This window comes from Hyla sarda, chromosome 6, assembly GCF_029499605.1.
Source record: "Hyla sarda isolate aHylSar1 chromosome 6, aHylSar1.hap1, whole genome shotgun sequence".
In the NCBI taxonomy this organism is placed as follows: domain Eukaryota; kingdom Metazoa; phylum Chordata; class Amphibia; order Anura; family Hylidae; genus Hyla; species Hyla sarda.
The window spans coordinates 221,452,789-221,473,270 of NC_079194.1; the positions used below are offsets into that span (position 1 = coordinate 221,452,789).

A 20,482-nucleotide genomic window follows, 5' to 3' on the forward strand; every position below is an offset into this window, starting at 1 on the left:
AAAAAAAAACGCCAAATGCCCTTTTGACCCACTAGAGCAAAGTGGGAGCAGTGCCCAGCAGAGGACAGCTCTGTCTGGGTCACTGTTCTCCCCATCTCGATGAAGGAGACAGCTCCATAGAGTTCCCACAGATACCCTCTCCTGCAGTGAGCCAAGCAAAGAAGCACTCGATCAAGCACCTCACCCAGCTCATTCTAGCGATCAGTGAGGGTCTGAACTCCAAGACCCTGACTGATCAACCCTTTTGACATGCCTGTATGACAGCAATCCAGCACCCAAAGAAGAATGAAAACACATGTTAAAAATGAATATGTCAATAGGACACAGCATCGCTGCACTACAATGGGAGAAGTCAACATCACACTTAAGGGAGTAGTTAACATTTTCATACCACTCATGTTCACATAGATACATACATCAATAACTGTATGTTTTGAAAAAAGTACACAGCAACAACAACAACCTTGTCATCTACTAAACAACATCTCTATGGGACAGACAACCCCCAGGCAGACGCATTGAATGATTGTGATCTTACCTGCTGGAGCATTTCCTCGGTAGCATTAAGTTTCAAGTGATGTTCCTCTACACACGATTCAAGGTCTCGGATCTTGTCTCCTTGGGCCTCTACTTGATCAGTGAGGACACTGACCTAAAAGAGCAAGGACATGAACGTTAAACAAGGAAGATTATATAAGACTTTATCCTTGTAAGGAAGAGAAAACAAAAGCAGAAGGCACTTCCCGTTGTAAGGCCAAGAAGTAAGACAGGCCGTTCTTACCTCTTTAAATCTGATATTTTGCATGCAAGAAGATAATGCGCTGCTTCCTTCTGCTGAATTCAGTTTCACAACCCTGTTTTCTAGTAGTAAGTGAAGCAATCTCAGATGAGAGAATGGCTCAGGCTCTTTCAACACTTTGCTTTATGTGGAAAAACAATATCTTTCTTCCGAGAGGAGAGCAATTGTTTTACTGCCGACAAGTGGAGCGGAGAGCCTTACCTATCCATAAACAGCCGTGGTAGCAACATACGTAATGTGTCGGGCAAGTTTAAGCATTTACCGAGCAAAGCTTGAGAAGTTTCCTAACTTAGCAAGTTTCTACATGAGTGTAGAAAAACACAAGAGCTGAGTAAAATATTTAGCAATGCGAATTAAATTTAATATATAAAGGCTTTAAAACAAGTCTGCACAACCAGGCCAAGAGGCTGCTAACAAGCCTTAGAATTTATATGGGCTGAAATCATTCTTGTTAAATAAGGTTCTCACTCATTGTGCAGTCAGGCATACAGCGTGTTACACTTGGCAAGGTCACAGTACTATTACTGTATTATAGCAGGAACGCTGTCTTGACAGATATCGCTGCATGCTTAGAGGCAGGTTGTTTTGGGCGGCACAGCTGTTTCACAGCTACCATTGGCACATCTAGCATTTCTTAAAGGGGTAGTTCTCTGGAAAACATTTTTTTTTATGTATTTTTTTTTTAATCAACTGGTGCCAGAAAGTTATACAGATTTGTAAATTACTTCTATAAAAAAAAAATCTTAATCCTTCCAGTACTTGTCAGCGGCTGTTTGCTACAGAGGAAGTTCTGTTCTGTTTGAATTTCCTTTCTGTCTGACCACAGTGCTCTCTGCTGACATCTCTGTCCATTTTAGGAACTGTCCGATGCAGGATAGGTTTGCTATGGGGATTTGCTCCTACTCTGAAATTCAAAAAGAAAAGAACTTCCTCTGTAGTATTCAGCAGCTGATAAGTACTAGAAGGGTTAAGATTAAATAGAAATCATTTACAAATCTGTTTTAACTTTCTGGCACCAGTTGATTAAAAAAAATTAAAATGTTTTCCAGGGGAGTACCCCTTTAATCTTATAGTGACTGATACAGAAGTTTGGAAAAGCATTTAGCTCATGCACTCAATTCACAGCATTATGGCTCTCCTGCATATGAAAAAATGATTGCCACATATTTCACTGGTCACCTTGATGTAAAAAAGCTGCACTAAGTTTTAGGCTTTGTTCACATCAGCATTATGGAGCTCCTTTACAGATTCTGATAATGGGGCTGGACAGAGTGTGTCACAATGGACACCGACTGATCCCAACAGGTACCATTGCTTTGAATGGCATCTGTCGGGGTTTTTGTTAGATGTCCGTTATATTGCAGGATTTTAGCAGAGAAAAAAAAACTGACATGCAAAATTTTCTTCCCAGTTAAAGGGGTACTCTGCCCCTAGACATCATGCCACGTCATGCCACGCCCCCTCCCATAGACTTGCATTGAGGGGGTATGGCGTGACATCACAAGAGGCATGATAATGATCCTCCACCACCTGCTCCAAGCGTTCGGAACGGTTAGAGTACCCCTCTAAAGTCCTGTCATTTAACATTTTGTAATGCTGATGTCAAAGGCTGAAGACTTTATTCATTTTTTAATTACTCGCATTTAGGCTACTGCTGCCTTTTCTGTCTTACACAAGCTTTATTTCTGTACCAATCCTCTACAGCCCATGAGGGATATACTCTCTCTTCCACTGACAGACACTGATGCTAAGGACTTTGTCATTCCCCATCTTCCCTGCAGAGTCTGCCATCTGTGCTCTATTTTCTCTCTACATCCTTTGTGATCGCTCCCCCTTCTTTTTGCAGGTTGCCTTGTGAGTGCTTTCCTCTCTATCTACAGATTGTGTGATCTGCATTCCCTTAAGACTTGGATGTTTAAGCCTTATCCAATCTCTGATCTGTACATGTTTCTTCCCTCCCTGCTGATATTTATAACCATGAGAGAAAGGAGGGGAAGATCAAAGAGATCTGTTGTGTAATCAGACCTGTGCAGGAAGCAGCAACACAACAAGCTAGGTAAAGGAGTTATAAAGATACTTAATTATGCATGGCAAATGGATGAAAAAAAAAAATCCATATTCTTTAATGTTCAATTATTAGACATATGTGTATTTAGTACTATAAGAAAGCAGGAGTCCAGCGCAGGATCTAGTACAAATAAAAGCAGATTCTTTATTCAAGCCACGAGACAGCAGGATACAAAGTAACGCGTTTCAGCCAGTGTGACCAGCCTTCCTCATAGGTAAGGCTGGTCCCTCTGGCTGAAACGCGTTACTTTGTATCCTGCTGTCTCGTGGCTTGAATAAAGAATCTGCTTTTATTTGTACTAGATCCTGCGCTGGACTCCTGCTTTCTTATATTGCCTTGGTGTTGGTTCACACAGTGCCGTGCGTCAGGTCTCTGGCTGAAGAGGTGAGCTGAGGAACTACCTATTTGCCTATGTATTTAGTACTAGTTATGCAAAATTTGGTAGAATACCTTCAGCCATGAATAAAAACTTGACTACAGAGTTGCTGCACATAAAATATTGAGCGAATATTCTTCCATCTGTCTTATGTCTTTAGCTTCTTACATAATAATCGATTACTTCCTGACAGCTACATTAGTTTCTTTAGGGATAATATGTTAGTCACGTGGTTAACAGCTGAGCCTACATATTGATGTCTGTATCTAATAATCCCCAACAGTAACTGTATGTAGATGTACAGGCCTGATATTGACAGGAAAATATTGCAAACAAAGGTGGAACTTTAATCCACAACCAAACTTGCTAGTTTTCGGGGTCTTTCATATTTTTTTTTTTGTCCCAATTTTGGCTTTTAAATTGTTAACTATAATACAGTTCACAATTGTATACTGCCCATATACACTAAAAGCTACTTCCAACATAATAACCCCCCCCAATCTGCCATGGAATACCCACAATGGGCCTCATTTACTAAGAGTGTTGGGTTTTTACTAGTGTTAAATGTTGTTTCAGACTTGTAGGATTCCCCTCCATTTACTATGAGGAGTCAGATTTACAAGTCGGGAACATTCTCTGACCAGCTTTTTCTAGGTGGAAATTTCCAGCCATTTATCCACAGGATTTTCTGTTAATTCGATAGTAAATAGGTCGGGCTGTGAAACCACGCCCCTTTCTGGGCAGGCCATGCCCCCTTTACAGCAGACCACGCCACTTTTTCGGCTTTTCACAATGCAATATCAGGTTAGTCGGATTTTCCTGGTGCACACTGTCTCAGACAGTCTCAGACACTATGCACCAAAATAACTTTGAAAAAACAGACAAAAACTAGTGGGTTTTAGCTTAGTAAATGAGGGCCAATATCTCTCACATATACCGTATTTTTCACCATATAAGATGCACTTTTTCTTCCCCAAAACTGGGGGGGGGGGGAAGTTGGTGCGTCTTATACGGTGAATACACACACCTATGCGGCGGTCCCTGCGGCCATCAACCGCCGGGACCCGCGGCTAATACAGGACATCACCGATCGCAGTGATACCCTGTATTAACACTTCAGATGCGGCGATCAAAGCTGACCGCCGCGTCTGAAGCGAAAATAACACTAACCCGGCTGTTCAGTCGGGCTGTTCTGGACTGCCGCGGTAAAATCGAACAGCTTACAGGACACCGGGAGGGACCTTACCTGCCTCCTCGGTGTCTGCTCCGTGCCGGGATCCCCTGCATGGCCGGCGCTCTCCTTCGTCGTCATCACGTCGTCGCGCACGCCGTAACGTCATCCAATAGGAGCGGCGTGCATAGCGGCGATGCAGAGCGAGGATACCGGGCAGCAGAGACGTTCCGGAGCGATGGAGAAACCCCGGGGACGCGGCGACAGCAACATCCAGGGCAGCGGTGACGGGTCTGGCGCGGCGGGGACACGTGAGTACTACCTCCTATACCAGTGGTCTTCAACCTGCAGACCTCCAGATGTTGCAAAACTACAATTCCCAGCATGCCCGGACAGCCGTTGGCTGTCCGGGCATGCTGGGAGTTGTAGTTTTGCAACATCTGAAGGTCCGCAGGTTGAAGATCACTGTCCTATACTTTACATTGTATTTGGTTCAGAATCTTTATCTTCTAGATTTTTATCCTAGAAAATTAGGTGCGTCTTAAATGCCGGAGCGTCTTATATGACGAAAAATACGGTACACCGTATTTACGATGTATGGGGTGGTTGCGATTCATTCTACAAGATCTTTCCCAACTTTATTTTCTCAATGTGGTAGCCAGGCTCTAGTGTATAAAATGCACACTGTGGACAATATTCATATATTTATAGTTACATGATGATTTTTTTCGTTAACAAATACTTCATATAGAAAAGGCGTGACAGGTATTCTAGTGATTTTCCTGAAATCTAAACTATTTCTCTTTATACGAGTTGATCGATGGCCAAACTCAGTCAGGCCTACTTGACAGCTGAGCCCGGAGCTACAGCTTCATGCTGCCTTGCTTTCAATGACTAAGCCGGTGATTAACTATTTGGAGCCTACCCAGAGACATTCCTATAATGTTTCCTGGTTGCATGAGAAGAAATGGGCAGAGATTGTCTTCTTATTTCAGGCTATTTTTACTCGGCAATAAGATGGCCATAGGCCTTTGTTTTTAAACCAGCAGAGACCCCTGACTATCTATCAGTCTATGTGAGCCGCTAGACAGAACGTTAAAGGGGTACTCCACTGCCCATGCGTCTGGAACATTTAGTTTCTGAGTGCTGGGTGCGGACTGCGGAGGTTGTGACGTCATGGCCACACCCCTCGTGATGTCACACCACACCCTCTCAATGCAAGTCTATGGGAGGGGGCGTGACGTCCGTCACGCCCCCTCCCATAAACTTGCATTGAGGGTGTGTGGCATGACATCATGAGGGGCGTGACCGTGACATCACGACCCCCCGCAGCCCGCATCCAGCAATGTTCCGGACGCTGGGGAAGTGGAGTACCCCTTTAATATTTTATCTGTCTGATATTTTTTTCCCAACCCTAATGATCCAAAAAGTCAAGTTTTGCACACACATTTTTCATGCTCTTTTTTCCTAGACAAGAGAAGATATAGACCCACTGTGGTGCCAGAGGCCAAGCCAGCACTAGATGGGACAATTTATACTGTTACCTAGGGCCTATCGTCACCGAGGGGACCCCAGACTGATGTTTACAGCGCAGTTACTTTGGTCAGTAAGGCCTACTCTCTACCCTTATGATAGACTTGGGTAGAGTCCCTTATTCAATTTAACCCATGTAATGAGGAAACTCTGCAAGCTGGGCCCATCTGTGCCAAGGGACTAAGATTTCCTGACAGACCCAGCAATTACCCTTGTGTAATGTCTCACAATGGGTATGGGGATAACTTATGTCTCTTTAATGTTTTTGTTTATTTTTTTTAATGTAAATTATACTTTTTGTTCCCTGTGGTGCATGTACTAACACATGTAACACTGTGCTGCACAGTCACACATACAAGGTAAGTAACACTGCCATCTAGCGGTTATTTCCCAATACCACACTCTCCATAAAGTGCTATGTTAGAAGGGAATCCAAAGGCCTAGAAAGTCTCTGGCACATGCTAGTCCCAGCCTTTTAGTTTAGATGTGCACGAGTTGACTCAGAATCTGAGAAAGAGCACAAGCTACATTTATACCTCAAGATTCATGTGGTGAGGGTGTGATGAGAGCAGATGGAATTACCCTAGGGGCAGATGGCATTAACCCCTTGTGTTCGTGACGCCAGGAGTTGGTTTTACCTCTACACCACCCGAAGGTATATCGCTGGATCCTGGGCCAGGCACAGGGGCAAATAATGACTCTGATGCCAAGTTACGGCACAATGGCAGATAGATGTAACAGTCTATACAGCTTGGCTAGGCCCACGGAGGTGACCAGTGACTTTGGGGCCAAAGGGCTTGCTGGGACTTATAGTGGACTTGGACAATTTGATGCAGGGCCTGACTTGAGACAGATTGACTTTGACTGACTTGACAGACTGACTATGACAGACTTCACCCTGTTTGTAGCTAACCAGGTCTTGACTTTCACCTGTGGGGGAGTGGACTTTGTGGGGTAGTGGACTTGTGGATTCGTGGCTGCGTGGTAGACTTTAGGCCTTCTTAGGACACCAGACACACACTCAGGCTTGACCTCACTGCAACTCAGCACTTAAGAGAAGAGTAAGCTCCACCCAGGGTTTATATGGGGAGACTCTGGAGAGGCCCCATAGGTCACCCTGTAGGTCACATGGTCACTGGTACCTTCCCTGGTTAGAATCACATGACAACAGTACTTAAAAGGTATAGAACTAATTATGTACATTGCATTGGATTACATATACATTGTTTCATTCAGGGCATATAGGTGAAGGGGAGGCCCAGGGGTTACGGAATGGAGTCTGCCTGACAGGGCAGCTATGGTACAGGGGTGCGACTCCTGTACTAGGCCACCACACTCACTGTCTGGATATACGAAATAGGTAGCATTAGAGGAGAGTGTTCATTGACTGTATTGCACAAAAGATTGGATGAAAGACCTACTGTCCTGGTTTAGTCATTTTCCTGTGCAAGGGATTCTAACCTGGATGCACCACGCAGATGCGTCACACCTAAGTAATTTGGTGTAGGACCCCTACACAATTTACCCCAGAACACCCCTGAGAAGATCCTGTACAGTAAGCCCTACAATATACCTTGAACTAGAGAAACCCAAAATATACAATTCAGTCAGCAGTACGAGGAACAAATCAGGCTATACACTTTGAGGACCTATAGGCAAGAGGACCCACTGCAGTGGCTAGTACATGCCATCACTTACTGACCAGTATGGGTCTAACTGCAATTACCCTTGTAGATTCTCAACATGAAAAACAGCAGTGCTAGGTCTATGGTTTCTTTAAAGGATTCTGTAAAGGATTGTTTTGACTGTCATCAGATTATCATCTGGACATACCCTTAACGACACAGGATGTAAATGTACGTCCTAGTGTCCAGTACTTAATGCACCAGGAAGTACATTTGAGTCCAGTAATGCTGCGAGTACCTGAGCGGTGCTCTCTTCATGCACGGCAAGTCCCGGCTGCTTTCAGCAGCAAGGGACCCGGCGGTAATGACGGACATCAGCAATAGTGCCATTAACCCCTCAGATGCCATGATCAATACAGATCACAGCCCTTGGGGGGGGTGTTGGTAGTGGAGGTTTTGTTTCGGTAGATGAGGGGTTAATGTTAACCCTATAGTTCGTGACACCAGGCTGAGGGCTAGTATGCTGAGATAAATCTCCGGCCTATCGCCACCCTTCCCAATAACGATAGGTGCATGTAATAAAATGACTGAAGATCCACAAGGTAGTTGAACTTTAACTTACATAACAATATAGCAAGCAGCACTCACCTGTAACTGCTTCCGGAAATGCTGGAGGCTCTCAGGCTAATTCCTCCCGACCACGGGGACGGTAGATCACGACGTCACGACTCCGCCCCCGTGTGACATCACGTCCCGCCCCCTCAATGCAAGTCTGTGGGAGGGGCGTGACGATGGGAGGGGTCGGGAGGAATTAGCCTGAGAGCCTCCAGCGTTTCTGGAAGCAGTTACAGGTGAGTGCTGCTTGCTATATTGCGGGGGTCCCCAGTGGCGGGACCCCAGTGATTTGACATCTTATCCCCTATCCTTTGGATAGGGGATAAGATGTCTAGGGGCGGAGTACCCTTTAAGGGGTTAAAGTGTACCCCTGTTTGTAAGATGGTTGTAGGTGTTTGCACAAGGTCTAGTGGTTAGTTAAAGGGGTACTCCGCCCCTAGACATCTTATCCCCTATCCAAAGGATAGGGGATAAGATGTCAGATCACTGGGGTCCCGCTGCTGGGGACCCCGGGGATCGCTGCTGCAGCACCCCGCTATCATTACTGCGCAGAGCGAGTTCGCTCTGCACGTAATGACGGGCAATACAGGGGCCGGAGCATCGTTACGTCACGGCCCCGCCCCTCGTGACGTCACGGCCCGCCCCATCAATACAAGTCTATGGGAGGGGGCATGGCGGTCATCACGCCCCCTGCCATAGACTTGCATTTAGGGGACGGGCCGTGATTTCATGAGGGGCGGAGCCATGACGTTACGCTGCTCCGGCCCCTGTATCGCCCATCCTTACGCACAGAGCGAACTCACTCTGTGCAGTACTGATGGCGGAGTGCCGCAGCGGCGATCACAGCGTCCCCAGCAGCGGGACCGCGAGGCGATCTAACATCTTATCCCCTATCCTTTGGATAGTGGATAAGATGCCAGGGGCGGAGTACCCCTTTAAGTATCTGTCAACCATACTGACCTGAAAGTCAGATCTATTATACCAAGTTAGAGTCTTATATTAGAGGCTTCTGTCTTGGCATCATTACCTTGGAACAGAACCTCCTACTCTGTCAGAGTCTTTAACTCAATTCAAGACTTAAAGGGGGTTAAAATGATTTGAAAAATATGACTATTAGAATATGCTGCCTAATATTTTATTACCTGTAAAATAAGGGACTCCTTGTCGCCTTCCAGACGTGTCAGTCGTTCTTGATATGTCTCATTATTTGCAACTGTATGATTAACCTTGGAGAAAAGAAAACACTTATCAGTCATCAGAGAATAGTAAGGAACTTACAACAAGCTACATCATAAAAGACACGTATGCTCTTCACTCATTGTGCACATAGGTGGCGCTAGTCTAAATACATTAGGGCTGAGGAAGCTTTTTGTTTTTTGCAGTTGTGCACCAAATTTATCAAGAAGGCCCACAAACTCTAATAAATATTGTGCAATTGGTGCAATTTAAATTCACCTCACAAAAGGCTGTCAGCCGCAAATTGGAAGTTTACTTTCGTTTTCCCTCAGACTGAGTTGCCTGTGCTCCGGAGACCTGTGTGTTGGTTTTTGTGGTGTTGGTTTTTACCCCACAAAGCCATATAGATTACTTAGGCCTTTTGGCCTAGCTGTCTCCCCTAGGCCATTGTCAGCGTTCACTGGTCTCAAAGGTTGGAGTCTCACTTTGCGCTCTCCAGTTTATTAGGTGAGTGACAATTTAAGGCAATTTGGCTCATGGAGTAACCCAAATGCTGGAATACTCTCCAGCTGGTTGTTAGAAAATACGATAGCGGCGGTGTCTCCAGCTGTTGCCAAATGGGAAATGTAATACAGCATGACAATACTAGCTTGTCTGGCATGTCTAAATTGTATGCACTAATCTGTCCAAATATATTGCTCAGCATAATAATGTATTGCTCTTTTTCAAAAAACTATTCTGTCACACAACCCTGCTCGGTGCTTAGTTGTTAGCTAATTTGGATTACTCCTTTCTAAGTGGTTCACCATGCTTGAAAGTCTTTTCACTGTGGTCCGTCTGTTTTTTTTAAGCCAAGTTGGTCTACATTTGAGTTTTTTTTTTTAACAAAGGCGCAGTTAATAAATACTGTCCACTGCATGGGCAACTGACCAGTCCTGCAACCCACGGTCAGTTTTTCCAAAAACGTCTATTTCAAAAAGGCGCAAGAGAATTGTGCAAAATCACAAAATTGCGCACATTTACGCCTTTTTACAGCCAAAAAAATGACAGAAACAGTTCGATAAATCTCTCCCTAAATGAACATACAGATACTTCCCACCAAGCATTGTCTGACTTGAGGCAAATATGGTTTACTAACATTTCAGACATTAACAATATAAATACATTTTTTTTAAATCAACTGGTGCCAGAAAGTTAAATAGATTTGTAATTACTTTGATTAAAAGTCTTAATCCTTCCAGTACTTATCAGCTGCTGTATGCTCCACAGGAAGTTATTTTGTTTTTTAAATTTCCTTTCTGTCTGACCACAGTGCTCTCTGCTGACACCTCTGTCCATGTCAGGAACTGTCCAGAGCAGGAGAGGTTTGCTGTGGGGATCTGCTCTTGCTCTGGACAGTTCCTGACATGGTCAGACAGAAAAGAAATTCAATGATAAGTACTGAAAGGATTAAGATTTTTAATAGAAGTAATTTACAAATCTGCTAAACTTTCTGGCACCAGTTGATAAAAAATAAAATAAAAATGTTTTCCACAGGAATACCTTTTTAAAGCGTTACTGTCATTTCAAAAAGCTTTTGATATGCTGTCCAGATATGGCAAAAGTTAAGATTCCACTGGGTCATAAGAGCCGGTGCCAGCAGAACAAACTGGCCATAGGAACTCTCAGAAATGCGCAGTCTCCATAGACGGCAATACATTTCCAAGCGGATCCCGCCAAAAGAATAAGCATGTTATTTTTTTTGGTGGGGTCTGAGGTCTGGAATTTCCACAGCAGAACAACCGTCATGGAAATTCTGTAGAGTGAATGGTGCAGCAGAATCCCTTGAAAACAATGGGAGGCTGCCACACCGTATTTTCTGCAATGGAATTCCATTCGGAAAATACATATTGTGAATGGGCCCTTAGGTTCACATTATGGAACTTCTGAGCTTAATTTCACTTTGAAATGACCGTCGGAAATTCTGGTGCAGCAGACTCTTATTGCTATCAATGGGATTTCACTTAACAGTGCAACATTCCGCCACAAACACAAAAAAATTTATAAAAAAAAAAAAAGAGCATGCTCATTCTTTTGGCCGAATCCAACAAAATACATTACCATCTATGGGGACAGCAAAGTCCAATAGAGTGCTCTCGGAATCTCTGGACACATTTTCTGTCCAGATATTCCGTAGTATGATCCCTGCCTTACACTATAGAGCTGCTATATCTGCTTGTGTCTGACTCTGACTAGTATACAGGAATATAGGGCTGGGCGGTATGACCAAATATATGTATCACAGTATTTTTTTTAAACTTACGGCGGTTCCATGGTATATAACAGTATTTCCCCCCCCCCCCCCCCAAATCATGTGACCCGCCAGCGCTGTTCTGCCCCCCCCGCCCCAATCATGTGACCCGCACGCGGTGTTCGGCTCCCCCCCCCCAAATCATGTGACCCGCCAGCACTGTTCTGCCCCCCCAATTAATGATCACTCACTGTACGTCAGTGGCTGTCCGGGCATGCAACAGCTGGAGCTCCGCAGGTTGGAGACCACTGCTGTATGCTGTAAACCTATGCCCGTCCTGCAAAAGATACAGAAAATAAACTTTCACTTACGTACGTCGGCCTTACGCTGGGGACTGGAACGTCGGACAGCTGTCAGCCTATGTAAGAAGTAGTGTCTTTTAAGAAGCTGGCCAGAGCTCCTTACATGACAGTGGGCTCAGCCTATCACTGACTGGGGCCCGACATCGCTCCGGCTGGTGATAGGCTGACGGCTGTCCGACATTCCCGTCCCCAGCGTGTGGCCGACGTAGGTGAGTTACAGTTTATTTTCTTTATCTTTTGCAGCCCAGGCTGCAGTGGTCTCCAGCCCGGGCTGCAGTGGTCTCCTACAGCAGTGGTCTCGGACCTCCAGCTGTTGCAAAACTACAACTCCCAGCATGCCCGGACAGCCACTGGCGTACAGTATAGAGTTCCAGCACCAGCGGCCCCCAACAAAGAGGAGGAGGGCAGTGCTTGACATATGTGAGTAGTACCCCGCTGGGCTGATCATTAATTGGGGGGGGGGGGGGGCAGAACAGTGCTGGTGGGTAACATATGATTAGTTCCCTGATGTGGGGTCAGCGCTGCGCTGGGAGGATAATACATTTCCGAGGGGGAGGGGCCCAACCGGTATTGCGGTATGGGGGAAAATTCATATCGTGCAGCCCAAAAAATTCGGTATCCGGTATCAACCGGCATACCGCCCAAACCTACAGGAATAATCCATTTCTTGTCTCTAATCACCAATAAGAGATGAACGTAATCTTTATCTGACCAGGACCCAGCTTAGCCACTGTCCTGTCAGTCATGGATACAAAGTCCTCAATTACAGCGGAGTCTGTAGATCTAAGGAATAATGAATAGCTACTGCCCCTCAGACTCCAGAGGACGCTAACCTCAAAGCCAAGCAATCTTGGCTCTTTGGGAGTTTTGGAAAAATCTCAACACAAATAAAATATACAGTATCATGGGGGGAATTCTTTTTTTAGAAACCAAAATATGTGCTTAACTAACATTTTCATATTCCTGTAAGACATTCCAAGGGTCAGGACTTTATGCTTGTGAACGCTGAGAGATTTTCCCATGACATACGTTACAGAGTAAAGTCTCCTCTGCATTCTACAAATACCCCAGGCATTGCTTATCCCCTATAATGGGGTAGCTTTCAACCCGTCTAATGGCTAGCCCAGTATGGACAGACATGTGTCACCACACTACTATTACATTTCTGAGATATTTGCATTCACATGGCTATCAGATATTGAATTGTTGGCAGCCAATCCGACATGGTTTTATTTTCACACCTCCCAGAAGTTATGAAGTTGTGTCTTCATGTACAGCAGTGGTTGATTTATAGTGAGATGGTGGAGGCCAGCCATTGAGGAATGGGGTTACATAGGCATTCCAGAAATCAACAGTCTATCCATCAATACAATACGGTATTTAGACATGGCTAACTTTGCTGATCCAATGAAATCTAAAATTCAGTGGTCGCAGGCATACCCAGGCTTGGGTACCTGAGAGGACCCAAAGGCCCTTGTGCAGCATAAGAAGACCCCAGTATTAGGTTGGGGGACCCTTTTACAGATTTATCATTTGTGACCGGGTGCTTTAAACTGTACTACTGTACATTTCTATTTTACACTAGCTCATTGGTTATAGACGACTCTATGAATGGTAATCATTGCTGATGGTACCATGTGTTGTGTAGCCTGTATATTGTCTCTGGATCGCCGCTGGTAAATAATATTATGGTTGTGCAAGAATGGCTTAGAGATTAAATGGCCAGATACAAAAACTTTTTATATGTTGTATATCTTGTCAAAACATTAATCTTTTTAATATACTTCATAAAAAAATGATCTTTTTATAGAAATCATGGCTTATAAAAAAGACCACTAGGTGTCCCCATACCATCCAGAACATAATCATTTCCGGCTGCAACATCATCTTTGTCCCAGCTAAAGTACAGGCTGGAACAAAGTCCAGTGAGGATGGGACTAGCACTCCTCTGTGCTCACTCCTGTCCTGTCTATAAGAATAAGAAAGCATTTGCTGGGAGAAAGCACAGAGGCTCAGTGCAGCTTGGAGCTTCATTGGAGGAAGACCTGTATCGCTCTTCTGCAGTGCCCAATTAAAAGTTTATATATATAGATAAATAAGACAAAATGCAATATAAATACACATATACTGAAGTGATTGGATTAAGAGACCCAGCACAGCACAGTAGACACAGGGTAAAAGTGAATGCATGGGAAGGGAGGGCGGGCTCAGTGCCCACCTCGGACATGCACCTTACTGAGCAGTGGATGTCAGAATGAGTGTGCAGCAAAACAGAGGGATTTGTGAGCCAAATACAGAAGCTGGATACATAAAGCGTCTGCATGACCTAGTGAGTAACATATATAAGCATCATTTTTTCTGTAATATGCTTTAAGGGGCAAAGTTTTTGTAACTTCCCTTGCTACTTGTTGGTGCATATACAGATGTAGAGGACACCATAGCAAATAATAAAATATAAATTTCCTTCTGCTGTTGTTTAACATTACTACACCCTTAAATCACTAGGACCAAAGAACTTGGTGCTGTTTTGTCCTTCTCTCTTTTCCATGATCCTTGGGTTAATTCCCCAACTCCCCTTTTTGATGGCCCCATTGAGAGGGAGTGCCTACACAGATTCTCATCCCCCTCTACTATAAGGGATGGAGCCAACCAGTCTTGGCACAATAGTCACTTCATGGTTTGTCTCTATATCCTTTGTTGAAGGCTTTAGGCCGCTCCAGCTTTAGATACCTCAGAATCAAGGTTGTCTATTATGCTTTAGTTCTTCCATAAATCTCTCAAGAAATAAATGTAGTTATTTCACACAGAACTGAATCAACAAGATAATCTAAACAAACATTTTACAAGATACCAGGTGACCTGGTTCAGCAGAAATGTGACATGGTCCATAAAGCCATGAATGTTATCTACAGACGCAATAACAGACTAACATATGTTCAGTGTCATCTCTTGTAAAGCCAAGGGCTAGTGGACAATGCTTTCTTCCCCTGCTGGAAATTTAGGAATAAGTAATTCAACGGTACACTAAACAGTGAGAAAGCTATATACAGATAAGGCCCCTTCACACTGCCGTTGTGACCCGCCAGTGCAGCAGCCGTTACTAAATAAGGGGAGAATAGAAGAAAAAGTATTTTTCTCCCGCTAAAGAACAACAGCTCCCAATGGAACCCTTAATAGTAAATGAGATATATTGGGACCCGTTGTTGCCCGTTGTACCCTGTCCCGATAACGGCTGTTTTTGACCCAGAGGGCAACGGCAGTGTGAAAGAAGCCTAGCCTTTAGGGTACAAAAAACCTTTATATGGTGCCAGCATATTCTGCAGTACTGCACAAAGCTTGTCATTTCTCAGATTAGTCCCTGTCCCCATTTAAGCTACAATCTAAATTAAAGGGCCACTATCACCAAAACTATATTTTTAAAAATAATAGAGCCATAGAAAATAATTATAATAATAATAATAATACTATTTCATTATCCCCCCCCCCAACAGTTTCCCTTAGAAAACTGCTCCTATAAAAGTAGCCACTAGAGGTCCTCATAAAATGTCCCACACCTGTTACTATGGTCTTTCTGACTGTGGTAACAGCAGCGTCTCAGTCGGAATACAGGAAGTGAAAGCGGGGGCTTCATAAGCCAGTGTGCGCTCCCTGTGTGAGGATCTCCAAACACACAGAGAGCAGAGGAGAGCGGGCAGTGAGTGAGCTGCTGTGATTGGCTGAGAGGAAGCCACACCCCCTCTGCAGCTCCAGTGAGAGAAGGAGAATGATTCAGTGCAGAGCTCCATCCATAGCATAGAGAAGAAGGAGCAAGTGTGACAGCAACATGTACCCCAGTTGTAAGTAGATGGGGAGTGTGTTTGTTACAGTGTGCCAGCTCAGTAGTAAGGAGATGGCAAGGGGAGGGGATTTGTTACAATGTGCACCTTAGTAGTAAAAAGATGGCATGAGGAGGGGTGTTACTGTGTGTTATCAGTGTGTGATTCCAGTAGTAAGGAGATTACATGAGGAGGAGGTTTGTTACAGTGTGTCAGCCCAGTAGTAAGGAGATGGCATGAGGAGGGGGTGCGTTCCCATCTGGCGTATACGCAGCGTATTTCACGCTGTGCAAAATTTACGACAGCAGCGGGAAATACGCTGCACATTCCTCGCTCACTATATACACAGGACCTAACACTGATGTAGCGCCGGGCGGAGACCATTGCCTACGAGACACCATGGCCACAGAGGGAACGACCCAGTAGACAGGCAGCCCCACTGCTGCCCGACTAAGATCCTGGCTTTGGACCGCACCACCCCACAGACAAAGCATCACAGAAACAATGGCTGCCACAGTGAACAACCCCAGTGTAAACACTTACCATGTGCTCCCTACCAGAGGGCTGGGAGAATGTTAGGAGGAAACCCTTATGCTACTACTTTAGTCAGTCTAAAGGACCTGTGAGATGTCACATGTTATGTTTATGTTGTCACATGTTACTCAGAGGGCGCCAACATAACCTATGACCCGCAGCTTGACCAATGGGCTTTGGCTCAGCCCCCCTCTATATAAGGGGGTGGCCATTACAACTCTCTCTCTTAGCTCTTATGCTCCCTGCTGAGGAACAGCAAATACCTGAAAGGCCTCAAATCTACAGTCATTCCAGTAAGTCATTAAGTCTATGTCTGCTGTCACTACCCATAGTCAACTCCAGTCTAAAGTCAAGCCTCAAGATACTTATCTAAAGTCTATTACCAGTCTAATTGGTCCCAGCAAGCTGCGAGGTCCTTCTGTGTTTCTGGCCACCTCTCTGGGATTCTGGCCTAGCTGTAAAGTTAATATAATCTATCTAAACTCAGTAAAGCCTCTGTTAAACCATAACTTGGTTGTGGACTCTCCTTTCACTGCCTAGCCATTGGAATAGCGGAGATACTATTCGTGTGGTTCCGGTACCCAAAAACAACTCTGGCGTCACGAACATTAGGGGTTAATAACACCTTCCCCGGGGGTTAATACCATCTTGCCTCTCCACCTATAACTCTACCCCCCGTGGTCCCGTCATACACTGTGGGCCACCACAAGGCAAACTCCAGTAATCCTCCTTCCTTTCTGTGTAACATGTGCAGCATAAAACCAGAGAGGAAATGGTTACAGAGCCGAGTGCAGTGATTGTCCGACAGCTCAGTGAGACCCAGTGAGGGAGGAAGTTTAGTCATGTACAGTGAGGGCAAAAGAGGGACACGCCCCCTGCTTGGGAGAAGATGAAAATTCAGTGTGAAGTAATATAAGCTGATTTTAAAAGAAATACAGAAGCTAGACACATAAAAGTTATATGTACATGATCAGGATGAGGTACTTAACATACATGAGTGTTACACTATGCGCTCTTGCCTCACACGCTGGCCGTGAGCGCATGGTCCCTTTACCTTCTGCTGCCGACGGGGCTGGGACTCGCATTGTGGGACGCACCCGCATGCGAGCCCCAGTCCGTCACTCTCCGGGTGTTTCCCTTGCCTCTGCTTCCGCCTCTCTGCTCCGGTGCGAATGTCCCATCCCTTAGGGCATGCGCGCGCCGCAGCTTTAAGATTTAAAGGGCCAGTACGCTCATTAGTGTAACCACCTGTGTCTTGTTAAATTCCTCCACCCTCCTCAGTTCTCTGCCGGATCTTTGTTGCCTTGTGCCCTAGAAAAAGCGTTCCTTTGTATTGCCTTGCCGTGTACCAAATCTCCTGTTCTTGTGACCTTGACTTTGCTTCTCTGCTGCCTGCCTACTGAACTTCTGCTTCGTCCCGACTACGCTACTGTGCCGCCTGCCCTGACCTACAGCTATCCTGACTACGAGTTGTCTCATCCCTTCTGTGCTTCGCATTTCCTCAGCCGCCTGTGTGGTCGAGCCGTTGCCGGGGGTTGCGACCTGGGTGTCGTCTGCAGCAGCAAGCCCATCCTGCTTTGCAGCAGGCTCTGGTGAAGACCAGCGGCACCTTAGACTCCGCTCCCTGACACGGTCCGAGTCATCTGCCACACAGGTCCAGCGGATCCACATACACCGGAGTTCCTGTCTTCAGAAACGTGAGTGTTACAATGAGTAACACAACTTTTTTTTTTCTGGGACATGATAGGTAGCTTTAAGCTATCAATATGTTTTGGAGTGTGGGAGGAAACCAGAGTACCCAGAGGAATCCTATGCAAACACAGAAATAACTTTTTTTTGCAGATGTTGTCCTTGGTGGGATTGGAACCCAGGACCCCAGTGCAGGGCACTGAGCCACCATGCTACATACCCATAATTTATAAATGGAAAAAGTTTTAAACAACCAGGTCCCCACCAAACCCAATAATCGGGGCTACAAGGGCCTTGGTAGGAGAAATAAACAGTTTGAAGGAAGATTCTCTGGTCTGATGAAACCAAGATTGAAGTTGTTGGCCTTATTTCTAAGAGCCATGTCTAGGATGATTTAACGGTATAAGATGATATTGTTTCAAAGTTTCTGTATATGTTGCAGTATTCTGTAGCATTTTTAAGGAAGTATTACCTGGATACTGTATATAAGTTGGGCACTGTTTTTGGGATATATATGGCAGAATCACTGCATGGAAACACTATTTATAAATATAGGGTACTGTAAAGTTGGTATTATTTAGAGGCTGAGCAACTTTTATTTAGGTATAAATGGCAGTATTGTGTGTGAAATATATGAAAATGTTGTTTGAGTATACTATGGTAGTATACAGTGGTATCATTTAGTATGGTACAGGTGCATTATATTAACTGTAGAGCTGTATTAAAGGAGATATCCAGTGCTGAAAAACTTATCCCCTATCCTAAGTTTCAGATCGAGGGGGGTCCGACCGCTGGGGCCCACTGCGATCTCCTGCACGGGGCCCCGGCAGCCCGGGAAGGGGGCATGTTGACCACCGCACGAAGCGGCGGCTGACACACCCCCCTCAATACAACTCTAAGGCAGAGCCGGAGCGCTGCCTTCGGCAAACTCCTGCTCTGCCATAGCGTCGACACCTGCTACCTGGCCAGCGAGCCGGGGCCCCATACAGGAGATCGTGGGGTGCCCAGTGGTCAGACCCCCCGCAATCTGAAACTTATCCCCTATCCTTAGGATAGGGGATATGTTTTTCAGCACTGGACTACCCCTTTAAAGTACAAACAATTAGGTAAAAATCACCTATAATTGTGTTACCCAGGGACCCATTGTTTCTAATATTTTTTAAAGGGGTACTGCAGTTTAAGACTACGTATCTCCTTTCAAAAGGATAGGCCATAAGTGTCTCATTCTTGGCTGGGACCCCCGCGAACACCTGCATGGTGCCCTAGTTCTCCCATACATGGAGCTGCACGAAGCGAAAGCCGACACACCCCCTCCATGCATTTCTATAGAAGAGCTGGAGATACAGCGTTCGTGTACTTAGAGAGCTAGGCAGTGGGCAGGAGATTGCAGAATATCCCAGCGGTTGGGTCCCCCAAGATCAGACTCTAATACGTTGTCGAATACGTTGTCTTACACGGCAGTATTTCTTTAAAAGGGTAATTCGCCCCTAGACCTCTTATCTCCTATCTAAGGGATAGGGGATAAGATGTCTGATCGCTGGGGTCCTGCCTCTGGGGACCCCCGGGCTGCGGCACCCCAGACATCCAGTACACGGAGCGAAATTCGCTCTGTGCTTGATGACTGGCAATGCAGGGCGGAGGCTCATGACGTCATGGCCACGCCCCCTCAATGCAAGTCTATGGGAGGGGGCGTGGTCGTGATTCCACGAGCCTCCGGCGCTGCACCCGACACTCTAAACGAATGCCGGGTGCAGCAGGGAGATCACGGGGGTCCCCAGCGGCGGGATCCTCACGATCAGACATCTTATCCCCTATCCTTTGGAAAGATGTCAAGGAGCAGCGTTCCCCTTTAAGTAAATGTAGAAATTCTCCCGCAATTCTTCTACCATGTTTCCTTTACATATGCCTGCCCATTTGAAATCCGAGCCAGGCACAGTATTCCTTTACACTGTGAGGACCACAGAATCACGCACAGGATTATACCCCAGCGTCTTTAGGCTTCACAAGTAGGAAGAACAGATGCCGCAACATCAAAACCCAATTCATCAACAGGCTATCAGAGGCTGTACAGTATGATCTCTCTACAGCTAATGTTCTTCTCTGTTTGTCTCTTTTTTTGTGCATTTTTAAGTATTCTAGCAAACTACAAGAACAAAGGCTATGTCATATGCTTCTAATCACATGCCTCTCTTATACGTAAGATCTTTCTGTTTGAAGATGGTGCTGCCTTATATGGGGAAAAGGGAGACTATATACTGTGAATGTCAGTAGGGAGCAGAACTGGAATAGGTGAATGTTAGATCAGGTTAGAGTAACAGCAGGGGTAAATTGGGATTTGGCTCCAATGCCTATACCTACCTGCTGAACACCATGCCACAGATTACATAAATAATTCATCTACAAAAGTTGTGTAACTTTCTAAACGCATTGCATAATTACTTATCTTTGAACTGATCATGAGTTACAGCCTGTAGTATACACCAGAGCTG

At 45.3% G+C, this 20,482-nt stretch overlaps 1 protein-coding gene across 7 annotated transcripts in view; it reads right to left on the reverse strand.

The window, feature by feature from the left end:
• Positions 1-20,482, reverse strand: part of PPFIBP2 (PPFIA binding protein 2) — a 214,250-nt gene that overhangs the window by 108,527 nt on the left and 85,241 nt on the right. For all 7 annotated transcript variants that reach the window (XM_056526592.1, XM_056526593.1, XM_056526589.1 and 4 more), the window contains 2 exons: positions 9,330-9,413; positions 539-652 (listed from right to left, as the gene is read on the reverse strand). In XM_056526592.1, the coding sequence (XP_056382567.1) occupies positions 539-652; positions 9,330-9,413 (198 nt within the window). The remainder of the gene's footprint in view (positions 1-538; positions 653-9,329; positions 9,414-20,482) is intronic.